Below are 16,001 nucleotides of genomic sequence, written 5' to 3'. Positions count from 1 at the left end.
TATTAAGTAAGTTAAATTTTGTGAGTGAGAGCAATCTTTCCTGTATAATGTATTTTCTTGGCTGCTATGCATAGTTTTTCCAGAACTTAAAGTAGTTTACTGAAATGTGAAAGCAGAAACTACAAGCAAAAGCATAAATTTTGTTTTACGTACTCATGCATATTTTAATGAAACATTTTATGTAATATACCTCTTCTAAGTAAGAAAAACTGAAAATTTTTATTTGAAGTTTTTGCTTAACTGATAAGATGTTTATACTTTCTTTCTTTTTTTTTTTCGGTGCTTGAGGTTTAAGAAATTTGTTCTTGGTAAAACACCCCAAATGAGAGGCAACAAAACAATTTTTTGGAATGTTTTTCACAGACAAAGCAGCTTCATTTGGACAGCTTTCAAGAAAAATAATCAAAAGTTTCAACTTTGAGGGTTAAATATTAAAGCAGAATTTAGTGATTCCATTCATTTGCATTAGCAAATACTTGTGCAGCAGCATTTGCCTGTGAAAATATACTCTTATGAGATATATACTATTCATTTAAAAATGCACGACTGTTTGTACATTATGTATAGATTAAATCTTTAATTTATGAATTTCAGTCTTCATTAGTTGCATGAGTTTTTCTGTAGCCTCTTGTGAATACCTTTGTTTAATAGAAACATAATTTTGTATATATTGAATACTGAGATATCAGTATGGATAATAGATGTGCTTCGTGGAATTGCTGCAGATATTTGTAGGATTCTGTATACAAATAAAACAACAAAAAGTTTTGTACTTAGTTAATAGTTAAACATGAGTTTATTTTCTAAAGTAAGCAGAACAAGTATTAGAAATGAGAAAGTGTTACATGACAACCTTGCTATTCATTCCCATAACCTTTTTTTTTTCCCTTTTGGTTTGAAAGAGGGGATCAGCCACTAGAAATAGTGCCTCGTTATATTTCTCTTTAATGGGGAGTTCGCTTGAGTATTTTCATTATAACTTGGATCATAAGAAACCTAGAGCTTATCTGCTCTTTCCACCTATACCTAAAGCAAACTTGGGAGAAATCTGAAAACTGTTCTTTAAAATATGTATGTTTTATTGAGTTTAAAAAAATAGGATGTATGTAATTAAAACATTTCTAATTTTACCAACTGGTATTAGAGCCTGCCTTTCCCATATTTGTTTCATCTTTTTAACAAATATCTCACTTGTTTTCTAAATAGAATGACTAATCTCAGTTTTAGACTTAATTCAGAAGTAACCCCTACTTGAAAAGGCACGCATTCTTTAACAACTTACGGAAAGTTTAATCCTTGTGGCTTGGTTAGCTTTATATTCAGAAGGGGACTGCCACCCAGTCATGATAAAAGTTGGTTTCATTTTCATGATCCATTATCATTACATTGTAAATATTTTGGGGTCTAAGTTTGATATTTATATGCTGAGGATGGTTTTAAAAGAAAATCTGGGACCATTGAACCTGAAGGACTGTAGCTTGAATTTAAACACTTATAATTTGGCTTAATTTGTTTGTCATTTATTCCCCAAGTTCTATTTGAGTAAATAGGCACGTTTTGATTGAACAGGTGTTAGTAGAAGGTATATGTATGTATGTTGAGAGGAACCAGAATTAACTCATTTCGTGACCTCTTAATATTTGTGTGAGCTAAACTTACTTGCTGGTGGACTAAAGTTCCTGGGAGGGTGAACAGTATAGCAGAAAATGTGACCAAAATGAATACCATTTACTTAAATCACAAGTTTGATGCAAGTGCAGATACTAATTTTAGAACATCCTAGTTTAACAAGGATATATTCTAAAATATTTAAAAACCAATTTGCTAAATCTTCAGTTGTTGATATAGTTATGTGTTTATTTAGGCTCCTTATTTTCAATATTCTTGCCATAAAACTTTCTGCAGATTCTTTTCCTGAGTGTTTCTGGAAGAGCAAAAAGCATTAATATTCCATGATCAGCTCCAGTGTGTGTCCTTTTACCATTAAAGTGAAATAAGTTTTTTCAAATAATTTCTAATGGTTAATAAAACATGACAAACATTACTAAGAACACTCAAATGTCATTTGTAATTTTATGCATTTATAAATAATATAGTTGCATGTAGAACCATAGTATAATTTTTCATGTTCAAAAATGAATTTCCATTATTTCAGTGAGCACATAATTAAAGATGCTCTGCAGTTTGAACAAGTTTGAAAGCCATTGTTGAATAGTGGAGAGCTTTTGCTCTAGTTTCCTTGTCGATTATAGGATGATTTAGGTTAATAATGCAGTAGGGCAACAGTCAAAAATAAGATTTGAATATGAATTTCCCATGATTCTGTTTATGTGCAGGTTGGTAGTAGTCAGGGGTGTTTTATATTTAAGAATCATAAAAATGTCAAGAAAATTCAGTTATGTTTTGACTAAAGGTCGGAGGGAAGACAAGAAAGTTGGGAAAATTGGAAAAATGGGAGGCTATGTGGAAAATATACAAGTAGAGTTTTGTTTTGATTTTTAAAGAGATGAGTAGTTAAAAGTGAGTGCTGTTTTAAAGGCAGGCTTAGTTGAAATTTAACAAAAGATGTGAAAACTTAACTCATTTTCTTTTAATGCCATTCCTTCCGGCTTTGACTTTATAATCCACTAAGAAAAGCCTAGTTTTTATCTAGTATTCTTCATAACTGATTTTCTGGGAGATTATTTGTGAGCCAGGGTTAGAGGTCGTAAAAAAAAGCAGTTGTTAATGTTATTAGGCTGGGGCTTGAGTCAGGGGAGTTAGCTGCCTGCTTGTTATTACAACACATGTCCATTTTATCCCTAAGCCATTAGAAAGGTCTTATACTTTGTATATAAACATGAGAGTGAAGTCCTGACTTTTAATACAGTGCTTCTCAAACCTGCATGTATTTGTTAAAATGCAGATTCTGATTCAGTAGGTATGTGATGAGAGCCTAATAGTTCATTTCTAAGAATTCCCATGTGATCCATACAAATGCTGATATCTGTGTACTGCATTTGTGGTCATAGGTCTAAGAGGCTTCAAGATCCAAATTAGCTTTTGGTAACCCAGGCAGATTTATATCCTTAAAATTATTGCTAAAATATAACTACTAGTCTTTTTTTAAGAAACCTTTTCAGATGTCTGAATTGAGGATTCTGACTGGTCTTGAAGGCTTCATATTAACGTTAAAAAATAAAACTGTTAAAGGTAGAATTTTGCCTAATATGGGGTCTTTTAATATAGAAGATAAGTATTTTATGCTACGAAGAACCTGATTAAGCAGCTCAGACAATGTGGAGTCTTACAAGTATATATGAATTATGTTCTGATTTTTTTTTGTTAATAAAAGGTAAATTTTCATAATACTGGAGATGAATTTAGTCTCTAAATCTTGCCTTCTAGGTTATAGGACTTCATTATTTTATTAATAAACATTGAAAATAGGCTACCCCTGACAAAGGTTAATTTGGCAGTGAAGTTAGCAGTGCTGTAATAAGTCCATTCTGACAAGTATGTCTTGATATTCAGTTTACTGAAGACCTCTGGTGAGTGCTGTGACAGCATATGATTGAACCTTCCTATTTTGTTGTAAAATGGAGTTGAAAGAGTTGAGTAGTCTGATCTTCAAAAATGAGGGGTTTTTTTGGCATTCTTTTAAGATGATATTTTCTTTTGTGTTTATTAAAAACGAATACTTTTATTGTAAGAACTGCCCTCATCTAAAGCACTTAGTTAAGGAAATGTCAGAGTAATGGGTTTTAAAAACTGATTATCAAGATTTATTGATTGTTCAAACTGTAAAACAAATCTGGTCTTTGTGGTTTTTCATGGCCCAGTTAATTGTGTCTATTATATGCCAGGTTTTGTATATTGCTCTTTGAAAGTTCCATTAAAATCTGAGTCATTTTGATTTGAAAATCTGTAAATTAGATCTGTAGTCTAGTAGAATTATGAGTGTTCATTTAGTTCTTAGAATAGAATGTTAAATTTTACAGTGTGATCTTTACCATTTTTTTTCTTTCTGTGCCAAGCCTTTCTCCAAAGAACAGTTAAAACTAAGTGCCAAGCTGTAAATGCTTACTCCCCTGAAATATGCCATTAGAATAAGTTAACTTCTCCCTTTACCTGTGATTATAAAATTAAAGACAGTATTTTAAATTGATGTCACATGGAAGAAAAGAACCTCCGTAGCTTTTGGTTTTCTACCTGTAATAGAGGGAAGAATATCTTTATGCCACAGTGTACCATTTTATAATTGGATGAAACTAAGCTTATCAGCAAATTCACATGTTGATTGAGATTGATGCACTGATAAATGATGAAGAGAGATCGATTGAAATAGCAATAAAGAATTAGGCCATTAAGTACAGAGAAACAGTTATCTTTATATTTTGAAAGTAGCTGACAGCCAGTGGTCCCTGAGTTATTCTATATATAATACAGTATCATAATAGTTTATTAATCCCTTGGGTAATTATTTAGAAATATTTTATACTCCACCTCCCATCAGTAAATAATTCCAACAAAAGACTTACTTCTTAAATGGATGAACTGCATACAAGTAGAAAGCTCACTTTCACAATAGTGTTATGAAACTGAAAATGGAATGTAGAATAATAGCTGTTTTGATACTTAATTGAATAATAGGTATCTGAAGAATTTTTTATTTTTATGGAATGGAAATTTTCTAGAAAAAATGGAATTAATAGTTGATTTTGATAATAGGAAACAAAAGACAGCAGTCTTTAATAAGTTTTTAAAGAGCAGGGAGGGATTGACAAACTATAGCCTGACACTTTTTTTTACATTTAAGGAACTAAGAATGAATTTTATGTTTTCTAGTGGTTGAAAAGAAAATATTTTTTGACAATGCATAAAATTGTTTTGTTGATAAACCAGGTTTTTCTGGGACACAGCCTTGCTTATTTACATGCTTGGCTGCTTTCCTGCTATCGTGGCAGAATTGAGTAGTCTGAAGACTGGGTGGCCTGTAATAATGAACATAATTACATATTTACTACTTGCTGGCCCGTAAATTGTGCCAGTCCTTGACATATGCAGTTGTTTTGTTCATATATGGCATGTCGTCAGTTTGGTTACTGCTGGCTGGCAGAATAGGGTTTTTTAATTTCTATATCCATTGTTTAGATTTTATTTTATAAAATGAGTTCCCCTGATTTCATTTATGTCTTACTGTTGCTTAACTAGTATTTTTTAGGTATACCTTTTTCTCCTTAAATTCTTAAAACATTATTATGTATTTGCCATGGATATTAAGGGACGTGATACGTGAAGGAAAGGCATCTGGCACTAATTGGTTAACTCACACCTGTAAAACAAATGGGGAGGGGTTGGGAGTTTGCTCTCTGTGTTGGTGAGTAATCAGTTACCCTCAATCTTAACACTACCTCTTGTGGATAGGCTTGACTGATATGCACTTAGAAGAGGGCTGAGAGAAGCCAAATCAGTCGTTTTATTAGCCCTATAATATTCTTGTTTTCATCATTTGATAAATTCTAAGAGAGCTTAGTTTTACATTCAGAAATATTTATATTTGATAAGTCGAATGATTTAAGTTGAAACTTCACAGAAGTAAGTGTTCATTCCTTGATTACCTATACTAGTAGATGGGAAATAAGGGTGCAGTCAGTTTTGTTTAATGTTTATACAATGTTTGAAGCAGGTACACCTAAAGTTGTATTTTCAGGTTCATTATGACTGGTTGAAGGAGAGAGAATCTGTGTCTGATCCACAGTAAAGCTTTCATGATCTATTGAGAGTTGACTGTTATCACTTGCCAATCGAAACTGGATATTGAAACATTTTTAAAGAAATGCACTTTAATCTGAAATAAAATTTAAAAAGAAAAATAAATTCTGGTACTTGTTTTTCTTTGGTGTTTGGGTTTTTAATTTTTTTGTTTGTTTGTTTCAATGAGGCCTCCTGAAATTAAATGGTTCAGACACCAGCCAAAAATTAGTATTGTATTCCTCCACAATGATATGAACCATTCATATTCTTGCCCTCTTTTATGGCCTGTTTTTAACCGGAGAGGATCTCTGTTTTATTCATAGTTTCAAGGGTTCCACACACTTCTAGATTCATATTTTAAAAAATATTGAAGTATAGTTGATTTATAATATTGTGCTAATTTCAGGTATACAGCAAGATGGTTCAGTTTTATATTTATATATTTCAGATTATTTCCATTATAGGTTATTAGAAAATACTGAATATTGTTTCCTGTGTTACACAGTAAATCTTTGTTGCTTATCTGTTTTATGTATAGTAGTGTTTATCCGTTACTCCTATAGTTAAAAGTTTATCCCCCTTCCTCCTTTCCCTCTTTGGTAACCATAGGTTTGGTTTCTATGAGTGTGTTTTTATAGAGACCAATTTGTATTTTATAGATTCTGCATGCAAGATACTTGACTGACTCTGTCTGATATTTCCTAGGTCAGTCCATGTTGTTTCAAATGACAATGTTACATTCTTTATTATGGCTAATATTGTGTATGATGTATATATATACACACTACCTGATTATAGGTTTGATTTGGCATTTCTCTAATACTTAGTAATTTTGAGCATCTTTTCATGTGCCTGTTGGCCACATGTTGTCTTTGGAGAAATGTCTGTCCAGATCTTATGCCAGTTTTTTGATTGGGTGGTTTGGTTTCTTTGGTATTGAGTCGCATGAACTGTTGGTATATTTTGAAACTTAAGCCCTCATAGGTGGCATCATTTCCAAATATATTTCTCCCATTCCGAGGTTGTCTTTTTGATTATGTGATGGTTTTCCTTTGATGTGCAAAAGCTTAAAGTTTGATTAGGTTCCATTTGTTTATTTTTGCTTTTATTTTGCTTAGAAGACTGTAAATTCATACTTTTAACTAAGAAAAAGTGTAAGACTTTTAGTGATGTTGAAAGATACTGTGATTAGTTTACTATGGCTTCTGTAAAAATCAGAAACTGAAAGGCTTAAATAATAGAAATTTATTGTCTTGGTTCTGTAGGCTAGAAGTCTGACATAAGGTGTCAGCAAGGGTTGGTTCCTTCTGAGGGCTGTGGGAAAGGCTATTCCATGCCTCTCCTTTAGCTTCTTGTGGTTTGCTAGCAATTTTTGGCTTTCCATCACCCCAGTCTCTGCCTTCATTTTCATATGTGCTCTTTGCTCTGTGTCTCCAGACACAAATTAAGGAGCTTAGGAAGAGCAGTATTACTACAGCAATAAAATAACGTGACAGATCTTTTGCATTTTAGTAAAGGTAATCTGTACACTGAAGCAACAAGCCATTATTGGTTGGCACTCCACTCTTTCTTTGCCCATTTAATGTCTTTAACACAAACTGCCAACCTACTGGATCCAGATGAGGAAGAGCCCTTGAAGTTAGGATTGGATCCCACAGCTATTTCTAAAACTTTATAAGCCAAGCCATAAGGAAAGCTTGCTGAACACAGTCCTACATTTGTTCATGTTTTTAATTGAAATAGTTGATTTTCAGTGTTGTCTTGTGCATTTTTAAGTTTAGTTTTTGTAGTGAAGTCTAGCATAGATTTGCTCTGTTGAAGTTTTTATTTGTAGATCTTAAAACTATTAAAAAGTAATGCTCATTCCGTCAATGGTGTTTGTTGCAGAATTATAGACTTTATTAGACACTAGTATAACACCAGTTTATATTGACTATCAGCTTCATAACTCCAGAACTGGATTAGAAATAAAAGTATCAGCAGTTAATAAGCAAGGAAAAGGAGTATCTGCCATTTTTTTTAAATGTGTTTAACATGTTTAGAATTCTTGATTTAGAAAAGAAATACTGTTAAACATTTTAGTAATGCAGAAAGACTGGGTTGATACAGCAATAATATAACAATGCATAAACTTTTTTAAAATGCTGAAATCATTTTAAAACCCAAAAGAAAATTTTTTAATTATTAAAAAAAAACCTATGGGTTTAATGTTGTCTCAGGTTTTATGTGCAAGTCCAGAAAATAGAGGTAAGTCTAGTTTAATAATTGGATAGATTAATTGTACTAATATACTGGTGAATTACTTAGGTAGGTGTAGAAACAAATTAAGGGATGGTACAACAGTAACTCATAACAAAAACTATTAAGCAATTTGAGAACTCAGAATAGTGGAGAGTCTAAACTGAAATACTAACAAGATTTGTAGGTTCTGTAGACAGGATTGATGCTTTGAAGTGTCTAAATAGCTTCAACGTAGTTGGCTGGGAGCATGCCAGTCCTGCCAGTCCTCTGCACAGTGCCATACATCCAACCTTCATCAATAGCTTGAACATTGACAATGGCATCTCCATCTTTGAAGGACACCTCATCTGCATCAGCAGCCATATAATCATAAATGGCACGGAAGATTTTCTGTCGGTAAGGACAAAAAAGGGAAATGTTAGATTTGCAACAATTAACCTAAACAGCTAATTTTAAAGTCTCTTATGACACCAAAAACTTAAGTTGCACGAAACAGAATGTGCAACTACCACCAAAACTAAAAGGACGAACTAGGAAAAAAATTTGCAAATCGTATATCTAATAAGGATTACTGTCTATCTGATGACTCAGATGGTAAAGAATCTGCCTGTCAATGCAGGAGATTTGGGTTCGATCCCTGGGTCAGGAAGGTCCCCTGAGGAAAGAAATGGGAACCCACTCCAGTATTCTTGCCTAGAGAATTCCCTGGACAGAGGAACCCGGTGGGCTACAGTCCATGGGGGTCACAGAGTCGGACACGACTGACTACATACACCACATCTATTCAGATCCTTTGCTGAGGATCTGAATTGTCGAAAGGAGATACACCAAGAGCTAACATGCACATGAAAATACATGATTAGTCACCAGGAAAATGTAAAGCTACAATGCAATACCACTACACACTGGAATGGTAACTGTAAAAAGGTATTGGGGAGGATGTGGAAAAATTGAAATATTTTATAAACTGCAGATGGAAATGGAAAATGGTGCACACCGTTTGGAAATTTCTATTTTAGATAGTTACCATGTGACCTAGCATTCTACTCCTAGGTATATACCCAAGAGGAATGAACGTATGTCCACACAAAAACTTGTATACCCTTATTCATAATAGCTAAAAACTAGAAACAGCTCAAATGCCCACCAACTGATGAAGGAAACAAACATTTTCATACAGTGTAGTAATACTTGCTAATATAAAGGAATTAGTACTGATAAATGATACATGGATAAACCTAAAAACATAAAACCAGTCACAGCAGGCCACATATTACATGATTTCACATATGTCCTAAATAGGCGGTTATACTACTGTGGAAAATTCTGAAAGAGATAGGAATACCAGACCACCTGACCTACCTCTATATGCAGGTCAAGAAGCAACAGTTAGAACTGGACATGGAACAACAGACTGGTTCCAAATAGGAAAAGGAGTATGTCAAGGCTGTATATTGTCACCCTGCTTATTTAACATATGCAGAGAACATCATGAGAAATGCTGGGCTGGAAGAAGCACAAGCTGGAATCAAGGTTGCCAGGAGAAATACCAATAAGCTCAGATATGCAGATGACACCACCCTTACGGCAGAAAGTGAAGAGGAACTAAAAAGCCTCTTGATGAAAGAGGAGAGGGAGAAAGTTGGCTTAAAGCTCAACATTCAGAAAACTATGATCATGGCATCTGGTCCCATCACTTCATGGGAAATAGATGGGGAAACAGTGGAAACAGTGTCAGACTATTTTGGGGGGCTCCAAAATCACTGCAGATGGTGACTGCAGCCATGAAATAAAAAGACACTTCTTGGAAGGAAAGTTATGACCAACCTAGATAGCATGTTCAAAGGCAGAGACGTTACCTTGCCAACAAAGGTTTGTCTAGTCAAGGCTATGGTTTTTCCAGTGGTCATGTATGGATGTGAGAGTTGGACTGTGAAGAAAGCTGAGCACTGAAGAATTGATGCTTTTGAACTGTGGTGTTGGAGAAGACTCTTGAGAGTCCCTTGGACTGCAAGGAGATCCAACCAGTCCATTCTAAAGATCAGTCCTGGGTGTTCTTTGGAAGGAATGATGCTAAAGCTGAAACTCCAGTACTTTGGCCACCTCATGCAGAGTTGACATTGGAAAAGACTCTGATGCTGGGAGGGATTGGGGGCAGGAGGAGAAAGGGACGACAGAGGATGAGATGGCTGGATGGCATCACCGACTCGATGGACGTGAGTCTCAGTGAACTCTGGGAGTTGGTGATGAACAGGGAGGCCTAGTGTGCTGCGATTCATGGGGCTGCAGAGTCGTACACGACTGAGCAACTGAACTGAATGTTTTATTAAAGAAAAAGAATTTGAAAAAATCAGCAATAGTGCATATTTCTCTCACTTTGAGAATTTGGAAGCATACCAGAAATAAGTTTTTCTGGAAAGCTAATTTGAACAATGGTGAAAACAAAAAATACAGTATGGTGAGAAAGGAAAATGGGGTGTGGCTAATCAAGAGCATAAAGCTTCAGTTAAGCAAGATGAAGGAATGCTAGAGTTCTGCTGTTCTAGAGACAACCCAACCTTGAATCTATAGTAAATGTACACTGAAAAATAAGAGGGTAGGTAGATCTCATGTTAAGTGTCCTTACAACAATGAAAGTTTTACAAACTAACAGTTTAGAGATACAAATTTGAAAGTGCCCAGACTTTCTTCATAGGAGCAGCCACTGGTTAGTTATTTGGCATGAAACCTACATATTTTTCCCTAGCATTTTGAAACACACAGATTCACATTCAAGGATAGCCCCCCACATAAGTGGAATACTATAAACAATACTTGTTCTTCCCATTTGATATAGCTTGGAGGTCTGTCTGTATATAGATTTATTCTGAAGAGAATTCCATATTTTAATAATAACCACAAGTTATTTAGCCATTTCTGTGTTTCTAGACAGTTAACTATCACTCTATTAGACAGTTAACTATCACTCTGTATTCGTCCACTAACGCCACAGTTTTTGTCTTCAGGTGTCTGTCTTTGGACTGAATGTATCAGGTCAAAGTTATTTGCCTTTTAAGTTTTCTTAAAAGTTTGCTACTATAACAGAATACTTTTTGTTATAATTTGCATATTTATGGTTAGTAGTCATGGTGAACCTCTTTTCCTTGGCCATTTTTATTTCTTTTGTTGTAGATGGTTTAGTCATATGCTTCCAGGCCTCATTTTGAAGGGAAGGGGAATAATAAAGTCAATGAATTTTGGATACTTTATGCGGTTTTAGATACTAATCTTTTGTTATGTATAATTTCTCCCAGTTTGATATTTCTTTTTGTTATAGTCTTTTCCTTTACGTTTCTAGATTTTTGAAGTTGCCAAGGAAGATTTTCCATTCTCCAATATTGTAAAAATAATCTTTTTCTGTACTATTTTACAATTTTGCTTTTTTCCCTCTGCTTATTTGTAACTCTTTTCGAGTCTGTTTTTGGACTTCACTTGTTTTAAAATCTATTCTCATGCTAAATTCATATTTAATTACAATAGCTTTCTAGCATATTTTACTTTTATGGTTAAGTCCTTTCCTATTGTCATTTTCAAAATTTGCTTGATCTTACATCTTTACTCTTTCAAATAAATTTTAGGATTAATGTATAAAATTATTATAATTATCATACTAGGATTTGATTGGAATTACTTTGAATTTATGGATTTATTTCTGGAGAAATGACTGCTAGATTCCCTTCCTGAACTATAATAGGCTTTAATACTTACCAATCTTTATGTCCTTTACCGATCTTTATGTCCTTTAATAAAGATTTTCTTCATACAGATATTGTTCATTTCAGTCGTAAAGAATTATAATATTATGTTGTAATATTATGAGATCCAGGGTTTTTAAAAAATATTTATTCATTTATTTGGCGCAGCAGGTCTTAGTTGCAGCATGTGGGATCTAGTTCCCTGACCAGGGATCGAACCTGGGCCCCCTGCATTGGGAGCTGAGTCTTAACCACAGGACCAGCAGGGAAGTCCCAAGAGATCCAGGGTTTTAGACTGAGTTTTAAGATAGTCTGGTGAACTGGTGAGCATGATTTGACTTCTCTCTTGTACATATAAGGTATGACTAGACTACATGTGACATGTGCACACACACATACTATGGAAGAATGATTCCAAACAACAGATGCTTTGCTTTAAGATGGTGGGTGGGTCTGATGAGCCCACAATGATTATTTTGCTTTAGTTTTTCTGTGTGTTTTGTGTGTGTCCGTGTGTTTGTTTTTAAATCACTGAATAATGCTCTTTAGTTATGTGAGTTGTTAATGAAGGTTCTCTGATGTTTATTACTGTTGCTGCTAAGTCACTTCAGTTGTGTCCGACTTTGTGTGACCCCATAGACGGCAGCCCACCAGGCTTCCCCGTCCCTGGGATTCTCCAGGCAAGAACACTGGAGTGGGTTGCCATTTCCTTCTCCAATGCAGGAAAGTGAAAAGTGAAAGTGAAGTCGCTCAGTCGTGTCCTACCCTCAGTGACCCCATGGACTGCAGCCTTCCAGCCTCTTCTGTCCATGGGATTTTCCAGGCAAGAGTACTGGAGTGGGGTGCCATTGCCTTCTCCAGTTTATTACTGTTAACATTATACAAAACAGAAGTTTTGGTTTAAAAAAAAGATCACACCTGTAACCATTATTTCACATATCAAAATAGAAGGATGACTTGAGTAAGTGATGGTTACTTACTCCAGCAGTGGAGGGATGGGATGGGATGGAGGATACCGTTGTCTGCTGGGTAGCAACTGAAGATGATCGTTGCTGTGGCAGCTCTGTGGTTCTTGCATGTTTGTAACCTGAAAGGAAAGGGGAAAATAGCATTAGGAGAAAATGTGACTAGATATCATTTACTTTGTGTTTAGCAACTGAGCAGCAGTGTCTTTACCCCCTAATTTAAAAAGAATGATTTCCAAGAAAGGAGGAATGAAAATTAAATAGCTAACTGTATGTACATCTCCACGATTTTAGACTCATTAGAAGAAAAGGTCCAGATTTTTTTGTTTCTACTCAAAGCATCTCTTTTAGTAACATCCAGTGAACTGGCTCCCACGGCTGTCTAAGTCAGGGCCATCCACTTGTACCTGCTGAGGTTGCAGAGAAGAAGACGCCCCCATCACTGTAGGTAGAGAGGTGGGCAGCTTCTGAATGCTCAGACTTCTCCTCACCACCACTGACGCTCAGCCCACTGGCTGATCGAGACTGCTCCCGGCTCCGGCGCTGAGCTTGTGCTGAAGGAGGTAAGATCCATCAGAGAGCGGGCAGAAAGGAAATTTCCCTAGCAGTGATCCCTAATTGTAAGTAAATCTCAGTTGGTTTTTGTTCATTATCAAACAGTTTTTAGTAGTTTTCCATGGATTAAACCCTCAAAACTCTATAATACAAGGTGGTCCTCGTTTTCCAGTTGAGAGTTTAATCACCCAAGGCCCCCTAACCATTCAGTGGTATTGTCAGGCTTCCAATCCCTGAGTCTGTCCTTGACTACTGTTTCTTCCCTCTAGCCTGCTCATTTTCCTGGCTCACCAAAACAAACAGGTAGTAATGTTCATATTCAAATTCCACCTTTCACCTTCTCCAGAAAGTTCCCCTGATTTCCAAATTTATTTAGATGCCCTCTCTGTTTCCATAATCTGTGTGAAGACCTTTAAAACTGTTCATGTTAGGGAATAACTACTGATTTACTGGTCTCTTCATCAGACTAGAGTATAAATTCTTTGAGATTTACAGGCACTACGTATTATTTTACTTTGAACATGAATAAAGGGTATGAAGGCATGTGGCCTCTTGTTGAATGACTATCTTCCTTGACATAAGGGAGTTCAGAAAGTTGCTAAAAGTCAACCCCGTTTTTTTCCCTTTACTTACGTATTTTATTGTCATTATTTCTCCAAGAGAAAAATTTACTACCTGTTTTTCTTTAGGAAAAAAAAAATCACAATGGGGACCAAAGGGGACTTACCTTGAGGCAGTGAAACCATCTTTTCCTAATTTGAACTTGTCTAGAAAGTGAGCTTGGCCCACTAGTCAAGGAGATGTTTTTATGCTGAATGAGCAACTCAGGAAATTGAAAGCCCTGGAGGAGACAACTTTGAGCCTAAACGCCCCTGGCGCTAACCCACTAAATCGTGATGTTTATGTAGTAAGCCTTTTGCAGCATCACTTACCATTAATCATGTGTAAGCTTCGGGACTGAATATTGTCTTCTGCTGGATCATAGTCAAAAACTGAGCCAGGATTGGTACGCCAGACACGTAAACCTGAAAGTGAGGTTAAGGGTCAGCACAGGTGTTCTCAGACTCTGACGCAAAATTTGGAGATGGAAACGTGATCCTAACCAACCACAGGCAGACTGGATACTTTAAAGCTGCTTTCCCCCAGATCCCGGTTACCTGTAATAGTTTCCTGGTCTTGGTCATTCCGTTTCTGTTCCATTTCCACCACTTTCCTCTGAATGCCCCGGTAGCTAATGTCACTGAAGTCCTGCATGTTCTTCTTCACTCTCTCAGTGATGGGGTCCGTCACCACCGGCGTGAAGCAGCCCTTGTGTTTCTCAAAGTCTTCATGATACTTCACCTGAAATTTCATGAATTCGTTCGGTGAAAATAGGATGGTGCGATCATTTACTTTCTCCCTTGTTCCAGCAGGCTGCCCACCCCATCTGAGGAGTTCCTGACTCACCGTTGAGATGTGGCGCTGGGTCTCTCTCACCCGTCTCATCTCTGGCGTGTCCAAGACATAGGCAGCTTTGCCTTGTATTTGTTTCCGGAAGCTATCAGAATAAAGCACCTGATGGAGGAGAAACCATGGATGAGGGCAAGTTACGGTACCATTCTAATTCTGAAGTCTCAAAATCTTTCCAACAGATGGAAGTGAAGGGAGCTGGGGAGGGAAGCATGAGTCACCTAAAAATTCCCAGCAAGCCCGTGACAGCAGAACTGCTAGCAAGGGCTTGAATGAGATTTGTTTTGACTCTGAAAACATAACTTTCATTTTCAAAGGAGATGGGGCAAAGTATAATTTTGAAAGGAAAGGGAAAAAAGAATCGTTCTTGAATTTGCTGGGAATTGTAGCACCAGTACATTGGATGGTATATGGCACTAAGTGTGATATATTTGAAAGATCTATCCTTTAAAATAAGTGATCATTTTTTGAAGGGTTATGTCTAGATTTTATAAACCAGTGTGCTAATACAGAAATCAAAGTCTCAGACATGAAAAACCCAAAATATCAAAGTCAGAATAAGGCATCCATTTCATAGTATTACCTGTTTCATAAAGCATCTTAAAGGATTGCTGAAAACTGAGAATGTTAGGGAGTCAATATGTTACAGTCAGTTATGTAAGACTACCTCAGAGTAAAAGGGAAAAGAAAACATTGGCAATTAACTTGTTATGTCTTAGTACAATCATTTGGGATTTAAAAGCATAGTTGTGTTAATTTTAGTGTGAATTTTCAGTGGGATAAAAAAATGCACATTTTTATGGTGTTAAAATGTTATTTTCAAGATGTTGCGTTTCTCTTTTCGTTTTAGTGTATTTTCCAGTTGAATGAGAAAGACACTTTATGATGTTAAATTGTTATTTTCTAAGTTGTTGCACTACTCCTTTTTAGTCCTGGAGAATACCGAGCTAATGTTTTCTTGGTTGCGCTTAGCTCTCTCCATCTCTGGAGTGACCGGTGTCGGAGTTGCTTTTCTCATATTCTCTTTGTACAACACCTAGAGGAGCCAAGAGAGCATCCAGATATCAGAGAGCAGAAACCCAATTCTGAAAACCACCATCTAGCTGTTGTTATGGCTCAATTATGTCACACTCTATAACACCTCACGAAGAGAAGCCATTAAAATGTTATGGTATGAAGCAAAAGGTGAAGAAAGAAATCAGTTTGAGCTGGCAGGGTTGGTATGGTTTTTAAGTGGGTAAAGAAAGATTTGAAAAGATAAATTTTGGAGGAAACTGAGAGATAAATTAGTGGTATAACTATGTTTGCCAGGCTTGTTAAA

General features: G+C 35.8%; 1 protein-coding gene across 19 annotated transcripts in view; it reads right to left on the bottom strand.

Annotated features, from left to right (window-relative positions):
* Nucleotides 1-7,613: 7,613 nt before the first annotated feature.
* NEB (nebulin) overlaps nt 7,614-16,001 on the bottom strand; it is a 217,018-nt gene continuing 208,630 nt past the window's right edge. For all 19 annotated transcript variants that reach the window (XM_052636102.1, XM_052636101.1, XM_052636104.1 and 16 more), the window contains 7 exons: nt 15,624-15,716; nt 14,678-14,785; nt 14,389-14,572; nt 14,164-14,256; nt 13,084-13,230; nt 12,692-12,798; nt 7,614-8,367 (listed from right to left, as the gene is read on the bottom strand). In XM_052636102.1, the coding sequence (XP_052492062.1) occupies nt 8,194-8,367; nt 12,692-12,798; nt 13,084-13,230; nt 14,164-14,256; nt 14,389-14,572; nt 14,678-14,785; nt 15,624-15,716 (906 nt within the window). In that variant the 3' untranslated portion in view covers nt 7,614-8,193. The remainder of the gene's footprint in view (nt 8,368-12,691; nt 12,799-13,083; nt 13,231-14,163; nt 14,257-14,388; nt 14,573-14,677; nt 14,786-15,623; nt 15,717-16,001) is intronic.

Source organism: Budorcas taxicolor, chromosome 2 (genome assembly GCF_023091745.1).
Source record: "Budorcas taxicolor isolate Tak-1 chromosome 2, Takin1.1, whole genome shotgun sequence".
Classification (NCBI taxonomy): domain Eukaryota; kingdom Metazoa; phylum Chordata; class Mammalia; order Artiodactyla; family Bovidae; genus Budorcas; species Budorcas taxicolor.
This window is presented reverse-complemented; position numbering and strand designations above follow the sequence as displayed.